Source organism: Balaenoptera ricei, chromosome 9 (genome assembly GCF_028023285.1).
Source record: "Balaenoptera ricei isolate mBalRic1 chromosome 9, mBalRic1.hap2, whole genome shotgun sequence".
In the NCBI taxonomy this organism is placed as follows: domain Eukaryota; kingdom Metazoa; phylum Chordata; class Mammalia; order Artiodactyla; family Balaenopteridae; genus Balaenoptera; species Balaenoptera ricei.
Genome location: NC_082647.1, coordinates 76738039 through 76765612, shown reverse-complemented (window position 1 = coordinate 76765612; position 27574 = coordinate 76738039). Strand labels below are relative to the sequence as shown.

The following is a 27574-nucleotide window of genomic DNA, read 5'->3' as shown; positions in this document are numbered from 1 at the left end:
GCTTCACAAAGTAAACTCTTAAGAACTTCTTGAATGACCTCATATACTATTATTAGAAGGTGGGATTTAAGTAATCATGCCTTATATCTAGAATAATTTTAGTGTCTGGAATCTTTCCAGCCTGCCAGCCAAGAAATATTCTCAAGGTGCATTCTTTTTCGAGCCTATCTGTAAGCTACATTTAAGAGTGGCTGAGTTTTCATGGGACGTGGGGTGGATGTGGGCATGGTGGGGAGGAGAATGGAAATGGGAAGGAAATGTGGGAGGGGGAGGAAGGACAGTGGGATGGCCTGAATGTTTACAAGGGGTCAATGTCTCTTAACTAAAAAAAAAAAGGGAGGCAAACAGAAATGTGACAGGCTAGAAGGGGGAAAGCATCTGTACACGTAATAAGGGCCAGTGAGAATTAGGAAGGTCAAGGAGCTGTATACGAGTCACCAAGTGACTTTAAACACATTCTCCTTTCTTCCATACTCTAACAACTAAAAATAGTGATCAAGTAGCTAAAGGAAATTAACAGGTAGAAAATGAAATTATTGCAGAGTCTTTACACAATCTCTTTAATTAAGGATCTGATTATACAACCCACATGAATTTTTTTTCTAGCTGTTAAGGAACCCTGACAACAAAAATGACCTGGAAAACACTTACCCAAAGAAGGGGTGGTTTTTGGAGGTCTGGGTGAAGGTGAAGGACAAGGTCCAGGCACTGTAGCTTGCACAGTGAGGTTGAGGCTGAAGGTTCCATTGAGAACATAGGTGTGGTTCAAAGTGTGATTGTTGGAAACAAACAGACCAGTATTATCCCCAAAGTTCCACTTGTAGAAAATGGCAGACTCATTGAGGAAGTGGCTGGGATCATGAATCAGGACATCAAACGTAATGGGGAGGTCCTTGAGGAAGGTTTCATCAGATGAATTTCGATTGTTCTTCTGGGACATAGTCACAAATACAGGAATCTGATCTAAAAGATACATCCAAAAAAAAAAAAAAAAAAGAAAGGAAGAAAGAAAGTCACCATTGCTTGACTTTAAGTGGATGACTTTGTTTTTAGTTTAGAAATTAAAATTAGGGATAATTCAGCATCATTTTCCCTTTTCTTATACAAGTTTCCTAGAGTTTTCCCAGGTGATTCTGGAAAACATAGATGGAATATGTTATTAAATATATAAGGTTGAGAAGGAGTCCAGATGACATTTAACCTAACCCAGAATACTTGGCTCTAATTCTTTCTAACCCACTAACATCACCAGAACTAAGTGCCTCATGTTAATTTAGAATTCATTCCACTCACCTGTTACCACATACACATCTTTCACTTTTGCTATGGGAACGTATGCCCGTCGCTGTCTTCTATAGACAGTTACTTCCATGATTTGAGGGCCAAGAGTCACATTGGCTGTGTTTATAGAAACTCTCACTGAACACTGTCCCAGTTTCCGGAAATACTGACCTTTGAGAGGATGGAAATGTTTAGTTATTGGCCACATTATATGATCATTATAGAAAGTTGATGTTTCTTAAAGCATAACAAGTGCCATTTAGAGATAGTTCTGGGAAAGGAAAAACAGGATGGGGATGCAGTCCTGGCTCCTTCAGAAAAGAAGGCGGTGCTCATTTTTATATAAAACCTTATAAAACAATCTCACAAACATAAATGTAATTGTATATAGTTGATTAAAATGAAAAGAGCTGTTTAGTGGGATAATGCCATTAGTCCTTAGTTTACAAATAAATAATTTTTAGAAGGAAGTGATCTGGCACTTGAAATACACATGTTTCCCACAGAAAATACATTTAATGTAGGTGTCCAAGGGAGTTAAAAATACATCCAAAAATCTACCTTATTTTTGTAACAGTATTAGTAGTTCAGCTATATTGTTAAGCAACTTTTATTTTTCTTTTAGGGAACTAGAATCCTCTACCTTCTAGTAGTATTTGTATATAAAAATGCAGTAAGTGATGAAAAAGAAACAGGGTATGGTGGGTATAAAAAGGAACGGAGTAGTTCCATTAACATTTCTAGGGCCCTTGAGTCCTTCTTTTTCTTTCTCCCACTCTAACCTAAATCTAACTGCCACTGGCTAGCTAGTGAAAGTAATTCCTCTCCTTCAGGGCTCAAGGATTTTTCTAATCCTTTTGAGGCACCTGGCACAGGTGTGTCATTGAAACAAGTATTGTAAGATGGATGCTTGTGAGATGGGGATGTTTAAAGACCATGTTCATCACATGGTCAGAGGTGTCAGGAAAGGGAGGCCTTCCCTGGCGGTCCAGTGGTTAAGACTCTGTGCTTCCACTGTAGGGGCCACGGGTTCAATCCCTGGTCGGGGAAGTAAGGTCTCACACGGCGCGAGTTGCAGCCCAAAAAATAACAAAGTGTCAGGAAAGGCTTGCGATCCCCCTTTACCTTGAAATGCAGAGGCAGTTCTGTTAGCGGTTATAGGGGGAAGAGGTGTCTCTTGGAATTAGTGATACGTGAGGAAATGTTAGTTCTGGCACCGAGCACAGAGGCAGCGCTTAGCTGAGGAAAAATATTAGTTAACTCTGAGACCTCAGCAGAAGATGGAAATTCAAAACCGTCTTGTTAGGAAAACAGCGGTTTCTGGGCTGGAAACTGATGTTAAATAAAGACATCTTAACTAGTTAAGTTAATGGACGTTAACTAGGCGAAACAGAATCTGGAGTGTTAGTGAGCCTAAGTGACTCCATGCAAACTGTCAGGTCAAAGAAATCATGACACTTGGGGAATTCACTGACAGGGCCATGAAGGGAATGAAAAAAGTCGGCTTTAAATCAGCTGATTTAAATAGACAAGCATAGCATTTGTTATATATTTTGTACTCTGTTCAACTGGACCATGTATTATTAATATGTTATTTTGATTTATAAATAAGTTAATTGAAGAAAGAGAAGCTGTTTGTAATTCATGAAGACAGACCAAACATTTAGAAATTTGGAGTCTGCATGATTGGTAGCAGATTTGAAATACTCAGAGACAGGTGGCACCTGGTAAGATTTTTAACTAAGAATTTAGCAGCTTTGCTAATAATAACCTAAATTTAGTCCTCCTTAAAAAAAAAAAAATCACTTCACTAATAGTAAAGCAAAGTGGATACCATTTGTGGTTAAAAAAAAATAAAAAGAGGGTAGGCTATGTCAAAGAAGAAGAGTAGTTAGATTATTTTACTTTTACTCAATAGAATATTATGCGGTCATTAAAATAACGTATATAAAAAAGTTTAGAGAACTCCCATGCGGTCCAGTGGTTAGGACTCGGTGCTTTCACTGCTGGGGCCTGGGTTTGATACCTGGTCAGGGAACTAAGATCCCACAAGCCGTGCAAGAATTTTAGCCAATGCTCATGATACTGATCAAAATGTATATATTTTATGATCTTAATCAAAAAATACTAAGAAAAAAGAAAGAAAGAAATACTAGTAGAGAAAACACCATCATGTTAACAATGATAATCTCTGGTATGAATTATGATGACTGATTTTTCATTTGTGTGTTTCTGCATGTTCCAAATTTCCTACAAAGAGCATAAGTTAAATTCTTAAAATTCTTTTAAAAACATTAAAAAAATTAAAGAATAAATCAACAAATGCCCATCTGTGTGCGGTTCAAATAAATAAATATTATTTTTCATATTACTGTTTTAGACGGAAAAAAATTGAGTAGCTTCGTTTTAAAATATTTATTTTTTTATCTGGCTGTGCTGGGTCTTAGTTGCAGCACTCGGAATCTTTGTTGCTGTGTGCAGGATCTTTGTTGCGGCACACGGGATTTTTAGTTGCAGCATGCGAACTCTTAGTTGCGGCATGTGGGATCGTAGTTCCCTGACCAGGGATCGAACCCGGGCCCCCTGCATTGTTAGCGCGGAGGCTTAGCCACTGGACTACCAGGGAAGTCCCTGAGTAGCTTTGTTTTAAAAAAAGAAAGCTGAACCTGTCTTTTTCTTCTTTTAATTATTTGATATCCTGGAGATATGGCAAGGCTAACCCAGATTTAACTTTTATCCCTCACCCTCCACTCCAGCTAAGGAAAGTTAAAAGAGTAACTGTTGCTAAACTCCCAGTGTTGTAATTCTCAGTTATAGAATACGGAAAGAGAAAAAATTTAAAATTTGAAGGAAAGGTAAAGAAGAAGCTAAGGGGGTTTGTCAAAGTCCAACCCAGTGTGTGGAACACATAGACGAAATTCCATTTCGGGGGGTGCGGGAAAGGCTTCCCGTGATGGCCGTGTCTGGTGCCATTTCCCCAGTCACTGTCCTCTGTCCATGCCGTCCAGTTGTAAACATACGGGTCAGGAGATGGACCAGTATCTAAAGAGAGAAAGGAACACGCCATGATTGACTCAGAACGCTCAATGCTCTTCATTGAATTCAACACATTTTCATATTTTTTCATAACTCGTTTAAATATGGTTGGGCAACTAAAACCCTAATATTCAGAATTCATCTAATGGTACCTTTACAACCTGTGCATTTTTCTGCCTACATGTTATGTTTCAATGAGTTTTTTTTTTTTTAATAAATTTATTTTATTTATTTATTTTTGGCTGCCTTGGGTCTTCATTGCTGCACACAGGCTTTCTCTAGTTGAGGTGAGTGGAGGCTACTCTCATTGTGGTGCGCGGGCTTCTCATTGCTGTGGCTTCTTTTGTTGCGGAGCATGGGCGCTAGGTGCATGGGCTTCAGTACCTGTGGCGTGCGGGCTCCGTAGTTGTGGCGGACGGCCTTAGTTGCTCTGCAGCATGTGGGATCTTCCCGGACCAGGGCACGAACCTGTGTCCCCTGCCTTCACAGGCGGATTCTTAACCACTGTGCCACCACGGAAGGCCTCAATGAGTTTTATATAAAGCAATTTTTCAGGAAATTTAGAGCTATCACTTAATATGTTTATCTTCATATGGGGTCTCCAAATCACAAGAATATTCAAACCAAACTGAGGGATGCTGTATCTTTTTACTTTGATACACTCTCTCTGTCTGTAGCTTTTTTTCCCTGACTCATTTGACATTATGACTCTCCTCTCCTAGAGACTTCAGCACACATCTCCGAAGAATAAGGACATTCTCCTACCTAACCACGTCATCGCCACGCCTACCACAATCTAGTCAAGGGTCACATCATACATTTGGCTATTTTGTTTCTTCAAATGATTCAGAAAAAAAAAAAGAAATATACCTAGAAATATAGATAGATAGATGATAGATACCTAGATAGGTAGATAGATAGATAGACGGAAACAGGAAAAAAATGTTAAATTTGTTGACTCTCGAAGTACCTGCTTTCTACTTTTCTGTATGTTTTGGAAAACATCAGTTTTCCATTCTAAACAAGTCATGATCAATATCTTTTCATCTAGAACAATCCCCTCACCCTCGTTTTTTTTATGTCACTGACATTTATGAAGAGACTTTATATTTATCAATCTACTACAGCCATTATTTTTTTTATTCTTAAATTGTCCCAAACATGGCCAGTAGGAGCCCCTCAAGCTGCCTTCTGTGTCCCTGTGACATGTCCCCATTACTCCCTTGTTTTCTGGCACAAGATGTCCCTGGTTCACATGGTACTTTCCCTGTCTTACACCTGGAATTAGTCATTTCTTCAAAAATTCTAGTTTCTTCTAGTGGTGATATATACTTTATATAACTTTTCATAAGTCACAAGGACTCTTTCATATAAAAGTGCTCAGAGGGCTAGATTGTCATTTGAAACATTCATAAGAATTAACTTTTTTAGAAAGAAAGAAAAATTACAGACGATTATAAACAGCACTTTTTAATTATCAAACTCTTTCTACACAGAATTTATTGTTTTCTTCATAGGCAGATGATGAATTAATAAGAAATAAACACATCGACTGTTTCATAGAAGTTCTAAGTAATAAAATCAGATCATAACTGCACTTATTAGCCTTGTTACTGACTGAGGAATCTCAGTAATTACTTGAGTTGTTAAGGCTGTACAGTTCAAACAAGATAATCCCCCTTGATGTATTTGTAGTCATTTGTGCTCTTTAACATGGGCAAAGAGCTTATCTGCTTTAACTAAGAGCAAAGCAAAACCAAGATAGACACATCTTAGCATTTGTGCTAGGCACACAGCTTAAGGAATTCTTGTGAGCAGAAACCTATCTGATTAACAAAGATCTGTCAAATTGACTATTCTTTGAGTAGCCAGAAGAATTCCAAGTAATAAAACCAAAATCTGAGAACCAACAAGGTATTCTCTTTCCAATCAACTGGACACTAAGAAAAGGCCAAGCCTAGGGACTTCCCTGGTGGTCCAGTGGTTAAGACTCCGAGCTCCCAATGCAGGGGAGGAGGGCATGGGTTCAATGCCTGGTCGGGGAACTAAGATCCCACATGTAGCAAAGGGCAGCCAAAAAAAAAAAAGGCCAAGCCTGACAATGTAGATTTGAGGAGAGTTCCAAGTAGCAGAGAGACACCAGTTGGCCGAAATGGGTTTGGCTGATGTTGATGGAGGGACATATTCACATCCCCTGTTATCCAACTTGAGGAGGCGGTGACAAGGGACAACTGCAGCATCTTGCATTTACAGAAGTACCTGTGAGCATTAAGGTTTATGAGGAGGGTCTCCAGTAGTTAGGAGAACTAGCGTGTTCCTGTAATGTGACTAACATTCCTTACCATTTCTGCAGTTCTTCTCATAGACTATGTTGCCACTGGCATCTTCCTGTTGGCATCTGGAGAATACCAGGTTCACTGCAAATGTTATAGTTGAGCCCACCAGTGCTGGTGCATCACTGGTCAGAAGTGCCTGCACACGGCCTCCTAGGGCATAGAAAAGTGGAGCTCAATCAAACACCTGTTTTCCCTTTCACTGATAAACAAATAAAAGTAAAGTTAAATCTACAAATAAGAACCAGAGGATCCTTATGCCTCTTTACAAACTATTTGCAGGATTCTTAACTTTTGCTGTCAGAGTACAACATTCCAGAAGACAAACTTAAAAAGTCAGACCAATTGAAGAATTCTCTAACCACAGAAAGAACATTTACTTAAAATAATTAAAAATTTATTTAATTGGATTGAGGAGACAGGTATTAAAGGTTTGCAATTTTTAATTTCAAAACCAATGACTGAAGGATTCATTGGTTTTTGATATGAACAGAAAGATATTAACTTTCTGACAAACCACACTTTTGAGATGACCAAAGTGCCCTGGAGTCTCAGAACTTCTGAAGATGACCATTCCCACATCAGTTACTTAAGTTTGAGGCCAAACCTGTTTGCTCTTCAAAATCTTCCAAGAGGCACCAATTGTAAATTTCTAAGGCGATTTTACTGTGTGTGTGGTGGGGGAGAGGAATTTAGAAAGTGATATTGTTGAGATAAAGGACAGATTGCCAAATCCAGGTGCCTCCCACTTGGTAACTAGAGTACTGTCATTCATGGAAGCACCATGATCCCTGTGATCTCAGAGTCTACAATCTACAAGGCTAACTGAAATAAGAAATTACAGCTGTTTGGCAGATGGGACCTAATCAAACTTACAAGCTTCTGCACAGCAAAGGAAACCATAAATTAGAAGACAACCTGCGGAATGGGAGAAAATATTTGCAAACAATGTGACTGACAAGGGATTAATTTCCAAAATATACAAACAGCTCATGCAACTCAACAACAAAAATCAAACAACCCAATTGGAAAATGGGCAGAAGACCTAAATAGACATTTCTCCAAAAAGACATACAGATGGCCAATAGGAACATGAAAAGATGCTCAATATTGCTAATTATTAGAGAAATGGAAATCAAAACTACAATGGGGTATCAACTCACACCAGTCAGAATGGCCATCATCAAAAAATCTACAAATAATAAATGTTGGAGAGGGTGTGGAGAAAAGGGAACCCTCTAATACTGTTAGTGGGAATGTAAATTGGTACAGTTACTATGGAAAACAGTATGGAAGTTCCTCAAAAAACTAAAAATAGAATTACCACATGACCCAGCAATCCCACTCCTGGGAATATAACCAGACAATTATAATTCAAAAAGATACATGAACCCTTATGTTCACAGCAGCACTGTTCACAGTAGCCAACACATGGAACAACCTAAATGTCCATCAACATATGCATGGATAAAGAAGAGATGTGGTACACATATACAACAGACTACTATTCAGCCATAAAAAAGAATGAAATAATGCCATTTGCAGCAACATGGATGGACCTAGAGATTATCATACTAAGTGAAGTAAGTCAGAAAGAGAAAGACAAATACCATATGATAGCACTTATATGTGGAATTTAAAATATGACACGAACCTATCTATGAAACAGAAACAGACTCACAGACATAGAGAACAGGCTTGTTATTGCCAAGGGGGAGGAGAGGTGGGGGAGGGATGGACTGGGAGTTTGGGGTCGGCAGATACAAACTGTTACATATAGAATGGATAAACAACAAGGTCCTACTGTATAGCACAGGGAACTATAGAACTATATTCAATATCCTGAGATAAACCATAATGGAAAAGAATATTAAAAAAAAAGAATGTGTGTCTTCATATATATATATGAACATATACATATATATATATCAGAATCACTTTGCTGTAAGCAGAAATTAACACAACATTGTAAATCAACTATACTTCAGTTAAAAAAATTGAATCACTATGTTGTACACTTGAAATTAAAAAAAAAAAGAAATTACAGTTGTTTTGGTTGAGTCTTTTGATTTACCTTTCCAAGAGTTTTTCCACCTCGAGTCTCCCCTCTTCCACACTGGATAGAGTTTTTCATTCCAGTCATTTTCATCTGATGACCAGCCATTTAATTGCTTGTGCTCCTGCATATAACCAGAAGGTCTTTCATTGCTCAGCACATCATGAACACCTATAACAATATTTGAAAAAAAAATTATTTTGTCTACCTCATCTCTCATTTAGTATTATCTAACAATGGTTAAAGCAGCTTTTCACTTCATAAGATTGGAAAGCACATACATAATATTTCCAATATGTGAAGCAGATAGAAAGTGCTTTTTTAATAAATGTGTACCAGAAATACCTTGAATACAAGTACTCAGACCCTATCTCTTTATGTACTTTAAGTGAATCAAGGAACATTTTTGAATGTCAGTATTTCTTAGACATCATTTGGTTTCTCAAAACATGTCTTCTGAATATTTGGATTTGATACACTATCATTAGGAAAGACACTGATGCCAATGATCTTCAGAGCAGTCTTTCATCTTTTTCCATTCTGAACGGTTTACTTGGTTCAAGGAGTGCCAGGCTGAGGAATGCCTCCAAGGTTCCAGGAGACGTGTACCAGTACTGGAGAGCCCACTGCTGAACAAATGTTTTTATGGCCCAGCACATGGTCTGTCTTGGTGAACGTTCCATATACAGTTGTGTAGTCTATAGTTGTGGGGTATTGTGTTTTTTTAATGTCACTTATGTCAGGCTGGTTGGTATTGTCTTTGGCAACTTCTCTGTTCCTGTTGATTTTCTGTGTGCTTGTTATTTCGTTACTGAAAGAGGAATGTTGAAATCTTCAACTATAATTATGGATGTGCCAATTTGCCAACTTTGTCTTTCAGTTGGCATTATTTGCTTTATGTATCTTGAAGCTCTATTTTAAATTGTTAAGTCTTCTTGATGAATTGACCCTTTTAACATTAGGAATTGACTTTCTTTTTCTCTGGTAATATTCCTTGTTCTGAAGAATACTTTGATATTAGTGCTTAGTGTTTAAATGGTACATCTTTTTCCATCCTTTTACTTTTTTTTTTTGCATATTAAAATTTTTTTTTAAATTAATTATTTATATTTATTTTTCGCTGTCTTGGGTCTTCATTGCTGCACGTAGGCTTTCTCTAGTTGTGGCGAGAGGGGGCTACTCTTCATTGTCGTGCGCAGGCTTCTCATTGTGGTGGCTTCTCTTGCTGCGAAGCATGGGCTCTAGGCGCGTGGGCTTCAGTAGTTGTGGCACACGGGCTCAGTAGTTGTGGCTCATGAGCTCTAGAGCGCAGGCTCAGCAGTTGTGGTGCACGGGCTTAGTTGCTCTGTGGCATGTGGAATCTTCCCAGACCAGGGATCAAACCCGTGTACCCTGCATTGCAGGAGGGTTCTTAACCACTGCACCACCAGGGAAGTCCCCATCCTTCTACTTTTAACCTATAAATATTTTTATATTTGAAGTGGGTTTCTTGTAGACAGCATATTGTTGGTTTTTAAAAAAAATCTAGTCTAATAATTTTTACCCTTTATTTGGAGTGTTTAGGTAATTTACATTTAATGTAATTATCAATATTGTGGGATTTGTCTACTATATGTTTTCTATTTATCCATTCTGTTCTTTATTCCTTTTTTCTTCTTTTCTTATACTTATTGGGATTATTTTTGGATTCCATTTTATCTGCATTATTGGCTTATTAGCTATATCTCTTTGTTTTGAGTGGTTGCTCCAAAGTTTATAGTATTCCAATTCTTTTAAAATTCTTTCCAATCTTGATGTCTGTCTTTTTGCCTCTCCTGACAAGTCTGGTGGTCACATTGTCTGTCTTTTCTTTGAGGACTGTAGCAAACAGTTCCTGCCTGCACCTGTCCTCTTTCTCTTGTTGCAGAGTTTTTACCATAATGATTCAAAATTCCAGAGGATCACTTTCCTATCTTTCCTTACAGTTTGGGCAGGAACTGATGATTAGATCCTGGCCGACGGGAGCTGAGAGCAAGTCTGCTGGAGGCTTCTGGGAAACATTTTCCTCCATCATTAAAAAAAAGTGGAAAAAAACCTCCATTTTTTCCTCCTGAGAATTGATTTTGGAGACAGTAGTATAATGATGTGATGCCTGGACTGTGACAGCCATATTTAACCATGAGGGCAAAAATCTGAGGAAGCAGGCCAGCACACCAAGGAAGTCAGAATAGATGGATGAAAAGAAAGAGTCCTTGACAATGTTGTTGAGCTCTTCCTCCAGCCTTGTCTACCTTTGGGTGGATTGAGACAATAAATGTCTTACTCAACCTATTTGAGTATCTGTTACTCACAGGCAAAAGCTCCACTGTCTATAACCCTCGCCAGCCCCTAATCATACACTGCTATAAACTGTTGTCTCATCTAGTCATATGGTCTTGTGTCTTGGTCTGGCTATGGACTCAGAGACAGAAACACTGCCTTTTCTCTTACATCCTGAAAGAGGCCTCCTATGAGGGGCGGTATTTAGAAGGTACTCAGAGAAGCCATACTGAATGGATGCCACTAGCCTCTGCCTTCTATTCCTCTTTGCTGGTAGGAGGAAGGGGAAGCACGTAATTCCCTTCTTATAATGGAGGCAGATGGAGTGGGAAAGAACATTGAGCTGGAAGTTACAGAACCCACTACGAAACAGGCTGTGGGATTTCAGGCCATGTTTCTCCTCTGGGCCTTCACATCAGGCAAAAAAACAAATGTCCTGTGATACTGTGAGATAGTATATGTTCCCAAAAAGGAACAAAGTGAGGGCAGGAAATCTATGTTTATCAATAAATGTTTATTATTACTGGAAATTCAGTTGAATGTTGAGTCATGGAATGGTAGAATGTGCTATATAGAAAGAACTAAAAATAGTTCGTTCAAATCCTTTCATTTACAGATGAAGAAATTCAGGCCTAGAGAAGTGATATGATTCACTCAGAGTCACCTGTAATCAAGTAGAAATGAAGATTTGCATCTTTGAGTCCCAGGATCAGTTTTTTCTACTCTTCCAAAGTCTTCCTCTTCCTCAGATCCTGAGTGAATGTCAGTGTTTCCAGAAACATAATCCAAAAACAGATTTCTCCTCTGATTTTAAATGTCAAAAGTCTGGGCTTCCCTGGTGGCGCAGTGGTTAAGAATCCGCCTGCCAATGCAGGGGACACGGGTTCGAGCCCTGGTCCGGGAAGATCCCACATGCCGCGGAGCAACTAAGCCCGTGCGCCACAACTACTGAGCCTGTGCTCTAGAGCCCATGCGCCGCATCTACTGAAGCCCCCATGCTCCAGAGCCCATGCTCTGCAACAAGAGAAGCCACCACAATGAGAAGCCCGGGCACCACAATGAAGAGTAGTCCCCACTCACCGCAACTAGAGAAAGCCTGTGCGCAGCAACGAAGACCCAGCACAGCCAAAAAATAAATAAATAAATAAAAATAAATAAATTTAAAAAAATAAATAAATGTCAAAAATCAAGGAAAAATACAAACTTAAAAGGCGAGTGACAAAGAATAGACACATAGGCCCATAGAACAGACGATAGAACCCAGAAATAGACTCACAGATATGTCCTACTGATTTTTGCAAATATAATCCAATGGAGAAAAGATAGCCTTTCAACACATGGCACTGTAAAAAAGTAAAAAGCATAGGAGAAATCTTCAGGCTCTAGGTAGGCAAGAATTCTTAGACTTAACACCAAAGCCATAATCTATAACAGGAGAAATTGATAAATTGGACCTCATTAAAATTAAAAAATTTTGCTCTGTGAAATACCATGTGAAGAGGATAAAAAGGCACATTGCAGGGAGAAAAATATTTGCAAGCCACATTTCCAAAAAAGGAATAATATCTAGAACATATAAAGGATTTTCAAAACTCAATGTTAAAAAAATCAAATAATCCAGGTAAAAGACCTGACCAGACATTTCACAGATGAGGATGTACAGAAGGCAAAGTAACACAGGAAAAGATGTTCAGTATCATTAGCCAGTGAGTAAATGCACATTAAAACCGCAATGAGATATCACTGCATACCTATAAGAAAGACATAATTAAAAATACTGACATCAGGGGCTTCCCTGGTGGCTCAGTGGCTAGGAATCCGCCTGCCAATGCAGGGGCCATGGGCTCAAGCCCTGGTCCAGGAAGATCCCACATGCTGCGGAGCAACTAAGCCCGTGCGCCACAACTACTGAGCCCGTGTGCCACAACTGCTGAAGCCCGCATGCCTAGAGCCTGTGCTCTTCAGCAAGAGAAGCCACCACAATGAGAAGCCTGAGCACCACAACAAAGAGTAGCCCCTGCTCGCCCCAACTAGAGAAAGTCCACGCACATCAACGAAGACCCAATGCAGCCAAAAATAGAATAAATAAATTTATTAAAAAAAAATGACATCAGATGTAGGTGAAGATGTAGAGAAACTGAATCACTCATACACTGCTGGTGGAAATGGTACCGCCATTCTGGAAAACAGTTTGGCAGTTTCTTGTAAAACTAAACATGCAATTACTATGCAACCAAGCAGTTGTACTCATGGGCATTTGTACCAGAAAAATGGAAACTTATGTTCACATAAAAACGTGTACATTAATGTTCAGAGCAGCTTTATTCATAATAGCCCAAGCTGCAACAACCCAGAAATCTTTCAGTGGGCAAATGGATAAACTGTGGTACATCCATGTAGTAAGGTATACCAGTCAGTGATCAAGAACTAGCTATTGATATACACAACAACCTCAAAAGATTATGTTGAGTAAAAAAGAGCCAGCTCCCCTAAATTACATACTGTATGATTCCATTTCTCTAACATTCTTGAAGTTACAAAATTATAAAACTGGAGAATGGATTAGTGGTTGCCAGGGGCTGGGGGTTGGGCGCAGTGGGAAAGGGAAGTGGGTTTGGATCTTTGTGGTGATGTGACTGTTCTGCATTGTGACCGTGTCAATGTCAATGTCCTGGTTGCCACATTGTACTACAACTTTGCAAGATGTTACCATTGGGAGAAACCCTGTAAAGGGTACATAGCGGGGGATCTCTTTGTATTATTTCTTAAAAGTGCATGTGAATCTACAATAACCTCAAAATAAAAAGTTGAGGGCTTCCCTGGTGGTGCAGTGGTTGAGAATCTGCCTGCCAATGCAGGGGACACGGGTTCGAGCCCTGGTCTGGGAAGATCCCACATGCCGCGGAGCAACTGGGCCCGTGAGCCACAACTACTGAGCCTGCGCGTCTGGAGCCTGTGCTCCGCAACAAGAGAGAGGCCACGATAGTGAGAGGCCCGCGCACCGCGATGAAGAGTGGCCCCCGCTCGCCGCAACTAGAGAAAGCCCTCGCACAGAAACGAAGACCCAACACAACAAAAATAAATAAATAAATAGCGGTCCCTTTAAAAAATAAAATAAAATAAAATAAATAAAAAGTTGAATTAAAAAATAGAATAAACAATCAAAAAGCCCCAACAGTAAGACTTTAAAAAAGGAAGTGGGGAGGGGAATAGATGTGAAGGTAAATGGGGTCGCACCCAGCACCCCTGTGGCTGTTCCCTCTACCCTTCGGACGCCCTGCTCTGTCTACTAGCAGAGACATGGCGGCTTGGCCGCTTGTGAGCTACTCTGTCAATAGCCTCTCCTTCCTCTTTTTACCACGGCTATGACTGGAAAATGGCAAGGAATCCCTTGCTGTCTGATATACTGCTAAATTCTACCCATCATTATTTTTTGTGGCCAGGATATTTCGTCTTAAGGCAAGGTGAAGCCAGGCACAGCAGGTTTTGTTACGTGGCTAATAGGTTGGGCCTCCTCTCAAACTGCCAGCCGGCCTCAGGCTCATCTGCCTTGCTGAGCAGAGCAAGGGGCTGCTGGTGGACAGCAGGCTACAATTAGGTGCAGGGGCTTCCCACTGACCTGTCCGCTCTCTGTCCCTCCATCCCCCGGACCTCTGTGGGAGTCTGTCCTGCAGTGGGGGACATGCAGACAAGACAGTTGCTGCCACGAACGACTCCTACTCCAGGCACTTGTTAGCTGATGTCACAAGAACCCTATAACCCAGTTTTGCAAACAAAGAAGCGAAAGCTCGGGGGTGCTGAGTCACTCGTGGTCCAGCCCCACGGCTGGCAGGAAGGACAGCGGCTGCCACAAAAGCCTTCCTCGTCCTCGTATCCGCCGTGCGGCCCTTCCCCCTTGTCCGGGACAGGGGAACAGCGCCGGCCTGCCCGGCCTCCCCGGGCTGTTGCGAGGCCCCTTGCGGCCCAGGCGAGTGTCAGACCCCGGGCCGCCGCTCTCCGGCCCGGCCCCCCGCCGGCACAGCCCCTGCGTCTGGGCTCCCGGGTCGAAGTCGCGGGTCCTCTTCCTGCGCCGTCACCGGCCTCAGCGCTGGCGGCAGAACTGGCCTCCCGACACTCTCCTCCCCTCCCCCCAGCCCAGGTCCCCATCCCGGACCCCAGCCTCGCGGGCTCCGGGCGCGCCCAGCGCCCGCTCCTCAGCGCCCCCCACCCCCGAGCCTGCAGCGGCCCCCTCTCTTTCTCCTCCACCCAGCAGCCGCCGGGGATCGCCCTCTGCAAGGACCGCTTCGTTGTAGGGCTTTTCTCTCCCGCTGGGAGGAGTGAGAGGAGCGCGCGCACGTGTGTCCAGGATCCTCCTCTCTTAGATCTGGGCCCCGCAGGTGAAAAGCCCGACCTGGGCTCCTCGTTTCCTCACCCGTTGAAGGGTGGGAGGACCATCTGCTCCGCCAAGGGGGCTGTGAGGACTACCCGACTGGTTGAAGTGAAGCGGCCAGCACAGGGCGCACACACTGGGGGTCCCTTCTCAGCGCCTACCTCCCCCAGTGGAGTCGTCTGGCAAAATCAGGACTTTTCCTCCAGGGAACGTTGTCACTCTATTGGAGTGAGGTGGAGTGGACCTTCTGGGAGATGTCTAATTCGCTTCCTTCGCCCACTCCACTGGAGGCTAGGGGCTGCCATGGCCGCCCATCCCCTGGGCTGGACAAGTGGGCCGCCGGTGAGCTCAGTGGCTCGCAGCTCTGGCTTCCGTCCCAATCACAAGAGGAGATTTTTAAACAAGGATGCTCCAACCCCACCTCCAAAGATTCTGATCTCATTGATCTGGACATCAGCATTGTTAAAAAGCCCCCAGCCTCTACTCTAACTAGAAAAGAGACCCAGGGCTTTAGCTCTTTTCTCAGTATCCTCACTACAGTGGCAGCAAACTCTTGCAGGTCTGTGAAAACCTATCAGCAGGATTTTTTTTTTTTTTTTTGTCAAGCGGCTTGTGGGATCTTAGTTCCCTGACCAGGGATCAAACCTGGGCCCTCGGCAGTGAAAGCACGGAGTCCAAACCACTGGATCACCAGGGAATTCCCTCAGCAGGATTGGCAATAGCTTCTGGGTTGAGATTATTAGATTTTGGGCCCCATTTCATCTGAGGCTCTATCCTGTTGGATGGCAACAAAACAAAATTTAGTGGGTAGCGTTGCTGTGTTCTCAAGCCAGAGACTGTGCCCTTCACCACCCCCCCCCCCACTCTCCCAATGTCTCTAAGAGAGTGGGTGGCAATTTTGACAGAAAAAACCTCCACAGCAGAGGGGCTGCACGTCTTTCACTTCAAGAGCCTGGAGCAAAGAACGGGGACTGAACACATTCTGCTGTACTTTCAGCATCCCCAGTGGTGTTCGGAAGAAGAAACAAGTGAGCGTGAATGCTTCCTAAAGTCCAACTTTGGGCTCAGGCAAAGTTACTTCAGACAAACCCATCACTTCAGACAATAGCCAGAGAATGGGTTAAAAATACAGAAATTGACAGTTACTCACGTTTGGCAGCATCAAGTGGCAGTCTTGCAGCCAGAAGCAGAAATCCCAGGCAACAGTAGAGACATTCCATGCTGAATTCTCACAGATCCAGGCAATCAAGGTTTAACTTGTAACTCCTCTGGCTCCATCCGCTAAGAGCAACAGTGTTCTTCTGGTTTTTGCTGTGCTCCACTCCTTATTTTAATTAAATATGGGCCTCGGGGCAGATCATGTGATGGTATTAAGCAGCACTGCTTGATCTGGTCTCTGGAGTTCAACCGCTCATGTGCTTCTGACTCACTTGCTCTTAGTATCTATTTATTCACTTTTCAGATGCACACCATTTCAGTGTTGTTATTCCATATTTCTAGTTAAAGGGACTTACTTTCCTATGGGCCCTATTTTGATAGCCTTCCCCAAATAAAATTTCAATCTCCAACCTCACTGATTTTTTTTTAATTTTTGAAATATGTTTTATTATCTTATATTTTGAATTAGATCCTGTTCATTCATTCTGTTCTTTTTTTTTGAACTTTTGAATTTTATTTTATTTTATTTTTTATACAGCAGATTCTTATTAGTCATCCATTTTATACACATCAGTGTATGCATGTCAATCCCAATCTCCCAATTCATCACACCACCATACCCCACCTGCCGCTGCTTTCCCCCCTTGGTGTCCATACGTTTGTTCTCTACATCTGTGTCTCAATTTCTGCCCTGCAAACCGGTTCATCTGTACCATTTTTCTCCAACCTCACTGATTATTAACTTGCTGTGACTCCTTTGCTGATTCACTCACCCAGCTCATGTTGAAATGTCACAATTATGCTTCTTTTGCGATAATTTAGACGACCAGCTCTTCCCAGTGCTAGGTAGTGCTTGTACATCCCCTTACCCCAAGAGGAAACTAAGACGGGGAGCGATCTCTTCCATCACTTGAAATGGTGGATGACATACATGGATAAAAACATACGCTGTGCCGAAAGGGGACTGAAGCAGCTGCACCACCTCCGGTAGTTGAGAAATTTACTCAAAAGTGCATTTAGGATATCTGTGCAATTCCATATAACTTTTGGAACCACCTGCATCATTTTTGATAACTGCTCTACAAAGCAATTATTTATGCTGTATCACTCAGGACCAACTGCATTCAACATATAGCATATTTATTTCATGTTACAGAAAGCAAGCGTTAAATGTAAAAACAAGCTTGCCTAGAACATACATTTTATCAAATCGTTTCTGGTTACAGAATGTGCAGAAAATGTGGCAACATGATTTTCCTGCATGTGATCGCTCTCTAAGTCACATCCACATAACCGTTTTCAGTACATGTAGAACGCCTGGTCAGGGATGAGGGGAAAATTTGTGGTAGTGATTTATGTTTCACTTGTGCTAATGAGGAATAGAAATAAATAGTCTGTGAAACTCCCTACCCTAAGGCCACACACAGCTCTTCAGAGCTGCTTTTACAGCCTTTGAAGCAAATATGAAGCAAAAAACAGGGAAGGGAACATATGCACAACTGAAACAAAACCATTTTCAAATACAGATGAGTAAGTGAATAATGGAAGTAGTTGTTGGTTTTATGTAATGTGAATAATCTATATAGTTCTGTTTTCTTTTTACAACAAACACGAAAAACTTTTATAATTAAAAAAAGCTCTTCAGTGTAGGGGAAACTTACTATTGATTTTTGAAAAGTATGATTTCCCTTTGTTGCTTACGATTAGTTCTGGCTTCTATTTTTGGCCAGATTAGCTCTTTCTGTCTCTAAGAAAACTGGAAGTGTCAGACTCTTCTGTAACGAGATCTTATTTAGGGTGACAGACACAATGATCAAGTCTTCTCTTTTGTCTTCTCTCCTTCCCTGTCCCATCAACAGACGATAGCAATGAACTAAGGCAACAGGCAAAAGGTAGGCAGCTGGATGGAGGCCAAGGCACCAGAAATTCTTAATTTCAAAGCACTACAAATCGGCTAATCAGTGCCTTGATAATCAACAGCTGACAACATATAAAGTACTTTGTAGGATTCAAGATACTGGGCTATTTTGGATAAGAAATATCTTCAAGCTTGTTTTTTTTTCCTTGTAAAATAAAATTATACTGTGAAAAAGGTTTGAAATAGTTCCTTCAAAGAAGGGAACCATCTCAATTACCTGGTATTAGCCACATGATTATCCTGGTGGAAATGCTGTTGAGCAAATAGTCAACTTTTGAGAACATCCTAAATGGCCTCTCAGCGGCCTGGCTTCTGGCACCCCTCGTGCGGCCACAGTCCCAACCTGAGGAGTAGCCCCTGAGCTGGGAGAAGGGTAGAAGCCACCTAAAGGGGGGCTCGTGGAGGGGCAGGTGGCGGCCACATCCAGGTGTCACGGCAGGCAGTGGGGGAGTTCCCTTTAGTTTTAGGAATTTTTTAGTTCAAACTGATGTTTTTAAGCAAGAGAATAAAAATGAAGGCCCTTTTCTCTCCAACTCTTGTAAATACCTGTTGGATAAGTTTCCCATCGCCACTGTTAGCAGCATTTGCAGAAACTTGGAGGCTTGAAACTACACAAATCTAATACCTTGCTTTCTGGTATGGGTCTCAGCGGGCTAAAATCAAAGCGGCAGCAGGGAAGCTCCAGTGAAGCATCTGTTTCTTTGCCTTTTCTAGCTTCTAGAAGTCTCCCTGCATTTCCTGGCTCGGGGCCCGCTTCCATCTTCAAAGCCAGCCATGGCCAGGCACGTCTTTCTCACACCCAATCACTCTGACACTGACTCTCCTTCCTCCCTCTCTCACTTATAAGACCTTGTGATTACATTGGGCTCACCTGGATAATCCAGGTTAACTTCCTTGTCTTAAAGTCCGTTGATCAGCAACGTTAATACCATATGCAGCCTTTAATTCCCTCTTGCCACAGAACAGCTTCACAGGTTCCTGGGATTAGGATGTGGACATCTTTGGGGGCGCCATTATTCTGCCTGTCACAGTTATACAGCAGGTGATTTAGCAAAAAAATTCTGTTTGTAAGAAGAGTGTGTGATAAGAGCAGTGGTGGGAAGTAACTCTCAGAGGTTACATGACTTGTTGAAACAAAGCTTTTGATATTTGGCAGGGCAGAAGGCAAGAATAAACTGAAGATAAAGGAATCAGTTCAGAGAGAAAGAAAGCGCATGTGACTGCTTTGTCCTAATGTGGGCTTTCTAACGTGTTATAATCAGAGTCACAGTTTTCAGATTTAAGCATTAACAAATGACGCAGAGACTTCTGTTTTGTGTCCAGTTCCTCGGCCTCTTCTGTCTGGGTGCTCCCCACACAAATAAGTAATTAAACCCCCTGGTTTCTAGGTTTGCTAAACTTTGAAGTTACTCTTCCATGAAAATATTTTCCCTTGCTTTTCAGGGAAAGAGGAGAAAAGGTCAGTGCATCGTTTTCTGGTCACCTCTGCTATCACAAAGTGGCAATTGCTGTTATATTTTTAGCCTGATTTTCTACCTGAAGGAATCGGACACTAGACTCGGGTAAAGGAGTTTTCTTCTTGGGGTGCTGGCCGCAAACGTTTTTTGACAAGACTCTTCTTAAGGAGTTGCCCGTTTGAAATTAGAAAGAGCAGTAGGTGTAGAAAAGTGTGGGTTATCATACTAAGTCCTAGTTTTGTTATTAAAGTACTTTCTCTGAATTATTAGTGTAGAAGGAGAATAAGACATGAAAGTTTAATGAGTGGAGGTGGAAGCAATGATGCCTTTCTTTTCTACTTCTGGTGCCCGTAGATCAGTGGGAGGAAAGAGAGAACTAGAATGGGATCTAAGCAGAGAGAAAGAAGGGAGGGGCAAAAATAGAAATCTGAATGGAAACCTGGCTTCCAGATTTTTGATAATTATGGATTATCCAGACATGTCTCAGAACACAGGAGCCAGTGCATTGCACTCATTCATGGGAGATCAACTGTAAGCCCAAGAAAGAAGTTAGAGCAAAAATCAAAAGGGATTTTAACTGTAGAAGAAAGGTCAGGAAACTGAAGCTGGAATAGCCTCTTGGATCTTTATTCTCATGTCTAAATTCAGCTTTTTCTCAATGAAATTTTTTAACACCTCAGATAGAATTTAATTCACCAGTGGAGGTCTGCCTTTCTATACTGGCCATCATCAACCAAGGCATGAATGACAATCTCTGACCTCAGAGGAGCATAGGATCTCATGGGGAGGATGAGACTCATAGAACAGGTAATAGTATGAAACACCTTTTGAAATTCTTATTTTGGAAACTTTCAAACATACACAATATAGAGAGAATGACATAATCAACTTCCATGTACGCATCACTTGCTCCAATGGTCATCAATATATGGCCAATCTTGTCTTATTCATCCCCCTCCCCACACCATTATCTGCTGGATTATTTAAAAACCAATCCTACACATCACTGGTGTGTGGCGTTTAAATTAAGTAATGTAGATAGAGCTAAAGGAGTTCAGAGAAGATGGAAGGTGTAGAGAAATCTTTATGGAGAAAGTATGACTTAGTTCTTGAGTGATGAGTTAAGCTGGACAAGCACAGAGGAGGCACGGGGAGAGTGCATTCAGGTAGGAGGGAATAATGTGAATAGAAGAAGGAACATTTAAAAAAAAAAAAAAGGAATGAAGCACAGATGCATGCTACAATGTGGATGAACCTGGAAAACAATATGCTAAGTGAAAGAAACCAGACAAAAAAGGTCACGTGTTGTATGATTCTATTATATGAAATATCCAGAATAGGCAAATCCATAGAAAGAAAACAGATTGGTGATTGCCAGGGGCTATAGGGAGGTGAGAATGGGGAGAAACTGCTTAATGAATATGGGTTTTATTTTGGCATGGTGAAAAAGTTTGGGAACTAAATAGAGGTGGTGGTTGGAAAACATTGTGAATGGACTAGATGCCACTGAATTGTTCACTTTAAAATGGTTCATATGAGTGTCATGGACATATATACACTACCAAATGTAAAATAGCTAGCTAGTGGGAAGCAGCCGCATAGCACAGGGAGATCAGCTCTGTGCTTTGTGACCACCTAGAGGGGTGGGATAGGGAGGGTGGGAGGGAGGGAGATGCAAGAGGGAAGAGATATGGGAACATATGTATATGTATAACTGATTCACTTTGTTATAAAGCAGTAACTAACACACCATTGTAAAGCAATTCTACTCCAATAAAGATGTTAAATAAATAAATAAATAAATAAAAGTATAAAATATTTACTATAAAAAATGGTTCATATTATGTTGTGTGAATTTCACCCTGATTACAAAAAAAAAAAAAAAAATGAACAGTAATGATTAACTCCATGACACCCTTTGTTAGGTGTGCCAGGCATGATGCTAGAAACCGAGGATAAAAGGGCACCAAGCATTATGGTGCTGGCAGTCCCGTTGGAGTTAACAGCCAGGTGAAGAGGCATGTGCAGGTGCTACGGTAGAAATATGTCAGGGTGCACACTGAGGGCACGAAGAAAGGGGCTGCTCAGTCCCAGCTGGGTAGCACTGTCCAGTACAAATATAATGTGAACCATGTGTGTAACTTTAAATTTCCTGGCAGCCACATTTTACAAAAGAAAAGAGAAACAGTTGAAATTCTTTTAAGACTATGTTCCATTTAACTCGATATCTCTAAAACATCATTTCAGCATGTAATCAATGTATAAAATTATTAATGAGATATTTTATATTTTTTTCATGCAAAGTCTTTGAAGTCCAGTGTGTATTTTAGACTTACAGCATGTGTCAGTTTAGACCAGCACATTGCAAGTGCTCACTGGCCACATGTGCCAGTGGCTGGTGTGTCACACAGAGCAGCTCCAGAGGGACAGGAAGAGCTTCCCCACGGGTTGAGCAGTGGCCTGGAGTTTGTGCTGCTCCAGGCAACCAAGTCAGGGGTTGGGGGCCACAGCTGGAGGGGAGCTATGAGGGTGACATGCTCACCCTACAGCCAGGGCAGAGGGTCAAGCCTGATTTCTACGGAAAGTGAGTGTAATAGGGACGATGTTTAAATGGACATCTGGTATTGTTTTCTCTGACCTATTTCCCAGGAGTGGAGATAAAGAAGAGGAAACACAGAGGTCGAGTTCCCATTACACATAATTGATTTAATGCCCACTCCCTACACCCAACTGTCTGTCTCCAGCATTCTTTTCTTTTTTTTTTTTTTCCAAAGGAACATTTATTTATTTATTGGCTGTCTTGGGTCTTTGTTGCGGTGCGCTGGCTTCTCATTGCGGTGGCTTCTCTTGTTGCGGAGCACGGGCTCTAGGCACGCGGGCTCAGTAGTTGTGGCTCGTGGGCTCTAGAGCACAGGCTCAGTAGTTGTGGCACATAGGCTTAGTTGCTCCACAGCATGTGGGATCTTCCCGGACCAGGGCTTGAACCCGTGTCCCCTGCATTGGCAGGCGGATTCTTTTTTTTTTTTTTTTTTAAATAATGTTATTTATTTATTTATTTTTAAATTAATTTGTTTATTTTTATATTTATTTTTGGCTGTGTTGGGTCTTCGTTTCTGTGCGAGGGCTTTCTCCAGTTGCGGCAAGCGGGGGCCACTCTTCATCGCGGTGCGCGGGCCTCTCACTATCGCGGCCTTTCTTGTTGCGGAGCACAGGCTCCAGACGCGCAGGCTCAGTAGTTGTGGCTCACGGGCCCAGCTGCTCCGTGGCATGTGGGATCTTCCCAGACCAGGGCTCGAACCCGTGTCCCCAGCATTGGCAGGCAGATTCTCAACCACTGCGCCACCAGGGAAGCCCATGGCAGGCGGATTCTTAACCACTGCACCACCAAGGAAGCCCTCTTTAGTCTTCTTTAATCTGGAACATTCCCTCAGCCTATTTTATCTTTCAAGACATTAATATTTTTGAAGAGTATTGGCCAGTGTTTTACAGAATGCCCCTCATTTTAGGGTTGTCTCATGCTTCCTCATGCTTACATTCAGATTCTGCATTTTGAGTACTACTTCCTTTTTATTGCATCACATCTTCTAATAACTTTTGAACACTTTTCTAGTCACTAAATTGAAGAGACTATTAATTAAAAGTAAGTATATACAAACACTTAACACAGGGCAAGGCATAGAGTAGGCTCTGGACCATTCTTACTGATTGAGGTTTGGAGGCCTTATGCCAATAACAGAGGGCTATTGCAATTCTCACATGAAATTTATAAAACAAATTGAAGTTTCCTTCACATAAAAAGCAGCAAGCTTCTGATTTAAGTATATATGGGAAAATTCTGAAAATGTTTAGAATGTGATTTCACTGAAGACATACATAATTGTAATGAAACAAACCTCAGCTCACACACATAATAACACAATCTCCCTTGTTAGAGCAGGTCAGTTTTTATAAAGAGGCTACATTCCATCTTGCTCTCTTTATCTTCAGCATTTTCTTAATTTGGTGGGTTTGGACAAAAACTTTCTTGCACATTTATTTATCTTTCTTTTATGAATCATGTGAATTCTAAAGCTTATGTAGTTTTAGAGCTAAATGGTATCTATTCACTAATCCTTTACATGAAATGACTGAAAATGAAACAGGGGTTTTCTCAGTACCTTGAACTAAATACGGAAATGCAAAAGAACTCCAGTTCAGTGAAAATTGTGCCCAGCTGCACGCTCTGTTCCAGAGCCGAGACCTGTGAGTAGAGTCAGGTTTAGGGCCCAGCATCACAGGCCTCACCCCCTGCTTCTCCCAGGGACCCAGGAGAAGGGGATACAGTTGGAAGCTGACAGAATGCAAGCCACAGAATGCAAATTCTATTACAATTTTTGAGTATGTGTGTGTGTGTGTGTGTATTGGGGGTGCCAATAATATTGACAACAGGTCATAAAAAGTGTAATGTTTGACTGAAGCAGAGAGAGCAACTCCATAGCCATATTTGAATTTCTGGGAGAAGTTTGGGTAGACTATGGTTCATGGCAGGAGTCAATGCTTTAAAGTTTAAATTTTTAAATATGTTTTGTTGTTGTTCTTTTGACCACTTCCTTACCTTCTTCTGGCATTAGGAAACATTGATCTACAAAGTTAAGGCTATGCACTGAAGTGGTCAAGGAAGTTGCCTTTGTGAAACAAAGTGTTTTATTCGCTACATATAAATTTGTAATTTCTACCCCTGCACCTGTTTCCCCCAAGTTTTTGTGGGGCAGGATGGTGTGGATTATGTTCACGCCTGGGTCTTAGAGGCAGGTGGGACTGTCAGAATAGGACAAGCATGTGGGAACAGATCCCACAATGTCATAGCCTGAAAAATTTTGGGAAACACTGATATTGAGCAAGAAGACCAGCCAAATCTTCTAAAAGTATATAAAACCCACCACATCATAACACTCTCTTTACAGAGCTGGCATTTTGAGATTTCTAGGTTTAAAAGTTATATTATTTTTCTTGTTATTACTTGTCCTTGTTTGATTGTGTCTGCATTTGCTCATCTGCTGAACTGAATGTGCAGAGGTTCATAAACAGAATGTGAAACACGTGAGTCAGGAGAATCAAAGGGGCCACCTGTTGTGGCAGGCTGCCAGAGCCGGCGGCTCTGAATCACAGGGGCCCGGATCACATGCTGGGCATTGGCTTCACATCTCTCTGGAACCTGTGTGTTCACATCCTGGTCTTTCTTTCCTACACGCAGCGGCATGCTTTGGTTGGAAGCCATTACTATCGTTCTGTTTGATTGCTTGTTTAACCATTGTGAAAGATCACTGCCGTGATCCTGATGGACCAGCCATTATGCATATAAGAGTTTTGACTATAAGAGGGCCGCCTGTGGGATGCTATTCAATTTACGGCCTCCCACCATGTGACTCTGTGCAGCTGAGGGGCCTGACTGTGGACCGTTAAATTTCATTAGAAAAGAACATGCAGAACTTGTAAAAGCTACTCAGTCAATTTTGGTGCGTCTGCAGTTTGAAAACCATCTGAAACTATTTGAAAAATTTATTCTCTTTTAAAATGAGTTATCAATCATAGGGAAGGTTGGAATCAAGCTACTGCTTGGTTCCACTCAGAAAAAAATAGTTCAAAATTTTGGGTTGCCTTTCCAAGTTCAAAAATCAGCTGCATCATTAGTTAATCCTTAGGCAGACGCTATTCTTTGCCTACTCCAAAGCCATCCCCTATTCCTCATTCTCTGATACCGTTTGAGTTTTGGGTGGAGATCTCTAGCTCTCAAGGAAGGGGGATCCAGCCCCTGGCCTAAGTGAGCACATGATCCACTTCTGGCTAATACCAAGGGGGGAAGTCTGTTGGGATGGGGGTGTCTCAGGGAATATTTTTTTCTCTTGTAAGAGAAGGGTATACCAGGTCATTTCTTTGCCCATGTTGCTGCCAGTTTTCTGCCTTTGAACATGGTCACTTGAAGAAACTCTCTGAGGAGCTATCTCTATTCTCTTGCAACCCTGAGGGGACAGGGGAAGAGACCCTGAGCTGTTGAATCAGTGCCAGCCCTATCTCTGGATTCCTTGTTACGTTAGAATTAAAAACCCTATCGGTAGGGTATTCTGTTACTTGAAGCCAAAAGTAGTCCTATGTGTTATAAGTAGCACTGGTTACCTGCAAGGCCCTGTGCTAAGACATCAGGGAAATAAAAGACCTATTGGAGGGGTTTCCCTGGTGGCGCAGTGGTTAAGAATCTGCCTGCCAATGCAGGGGACACCAGTTCGAACCCTGGTCCGGGAAGATCCCACATGCTGCGGAGCAACTAAGCCCGTGCACCACAACTACTGAGCCTGTGCTCTAAAGCCCACGCGCCACAACTACTGAGTCCGTGAGCCACAACCACTGAAGCCTGCACGCCTAGAGCCCGTGCTCTGCCACAAGAGAAGCCACCGCAATGAGAAGCCCGCGCACCACAACGAAGAGTAGCCCCCGCTCGCCACAATTAGAGAAAGCCTGCGCACAGCAACGAAGACCCAATGCAACCAAAAATAAATAAATACATAAATTTATATTAAAAAAAAAACCTATTGGATATGACTCCCATCCTCAAGGGGCATGCAATCCAGTTGGAAGACCTTTTCCAGTCAAGGGCCAGAGAGTCACTACTTCAGGCTTTGTGAGTCGTACAGTCTCTGTCACAACTACTCAACCCTGCAGCTGCGGTGAGAAAGCAAGTGTAGACAAGATGGAAATAAGTGATTTTGGCTGGGTTCCAACAGAACTTCATTTATGGACACTGACATTTCACAGGTTGTTCAAGTGTCACAAAATATTCTTCTTCTGTTTTTTCCTCAACCATTTGAAAATGTAAAAACATTTTTTAGCACACTATACCAAACTGTGAGGTAGGCTAGACTTGGCTCATGGGTCATAGATTACTGATCCCTGTGCTGGACGAAGGAAAAGCCTAGAAAAAAGACTATCTCTTTGATTTACAGGAAGGGAGAATTGAAAGTTCTGTTGTTCCACTTTTGTTTTTAAACAAAAGATAACCTCTTGGCAATTGAGAAGGGCTGACCAAGAGGTGAGGAAGGACTGGAAAACCAAGGTGAATGGAAGAAATGTTCAAGGACTTTCATGCTTTTAAGGTTTAGTTTAAGAAGTTCTCTACTCCCCCAGGTCACTTAGATAGTCACACACACCTACTTCTTTTAATCCCATTGTTTCAGCTTTCGGATATTGGTCTGTAATCGATCTAGAGTTCACTTCGTATGTAGTGGGAGGTGGGGATCCAATTTTATTTTCATCCACGTAGTAGCAAGATTTCCCAAGATCATCTTCCGAGAACCCCTCTTTTCCCTGGTTCGTTGTAGAGGACGTTTGGGAGCAACTTGGGTGTCTGTCACCTGGGGACCAGGAGAGTCAGATGTAAGGATTGGTGCTCTGGGGTACTAGGCAGGGAGAAGAGAAGCCTAGAAGTCCTCACAGAAGCGTGGACCTTAAGACTGTAGGGGGAATATCACACATAACACATGTGTAACTTAAAGACACATGCATTCACCACTGCCACACTGCCTTTTCACAAAGCCCGAAACAGAGAGTCACCTTAAACATAGAATGCTGGAGTGGGGGAAGATGGGAGTGAGGAAAGTGAATAAGAGAATAAGTAAAATATAAAACAAGGGAACA

At 41.9% G+C, this 27574-nt stretch overlaps 1 protein-coding gene across 1 annotated transcript in view; it reads right to left on the bottom strand.

The window, feature by feature from the left end:
• Positions 1-16684, bottom strand: part of GPNMB (glycoprotein nmb) — a 28374-nt gene extending 11690 nt beyond the window's left edge. Inside the window, exons 1-6 of the mRNA XM_059932855.1 lie at positions 16524-16684; positions 8725-8877; positions 6660-6803; positions 4174-4323; positions 1294-1452; positions 652-963 (exon numbers count right to left, since the gene is read on the bottom strand). Of these exons, the coding sequence (XP_059788838.1) occupies positions 652-963; positions 1294-1452; positions 4174-4323; positions 6660-6803; positions 8725-8877; positions 16524-16593 (988 nt within the window). The 5' untranslated portion in view covers positions 16594-16684. The remainder of the gene's footprint in view (positions 1-651; positions 964-1293; positions 1453-4173; positions 4324-6659; positions 6804-8724; positions 8878-16523) is intronic.
• Between the last annotated feature and the right edge of the window lie 10890 nt (positions 16685-27574).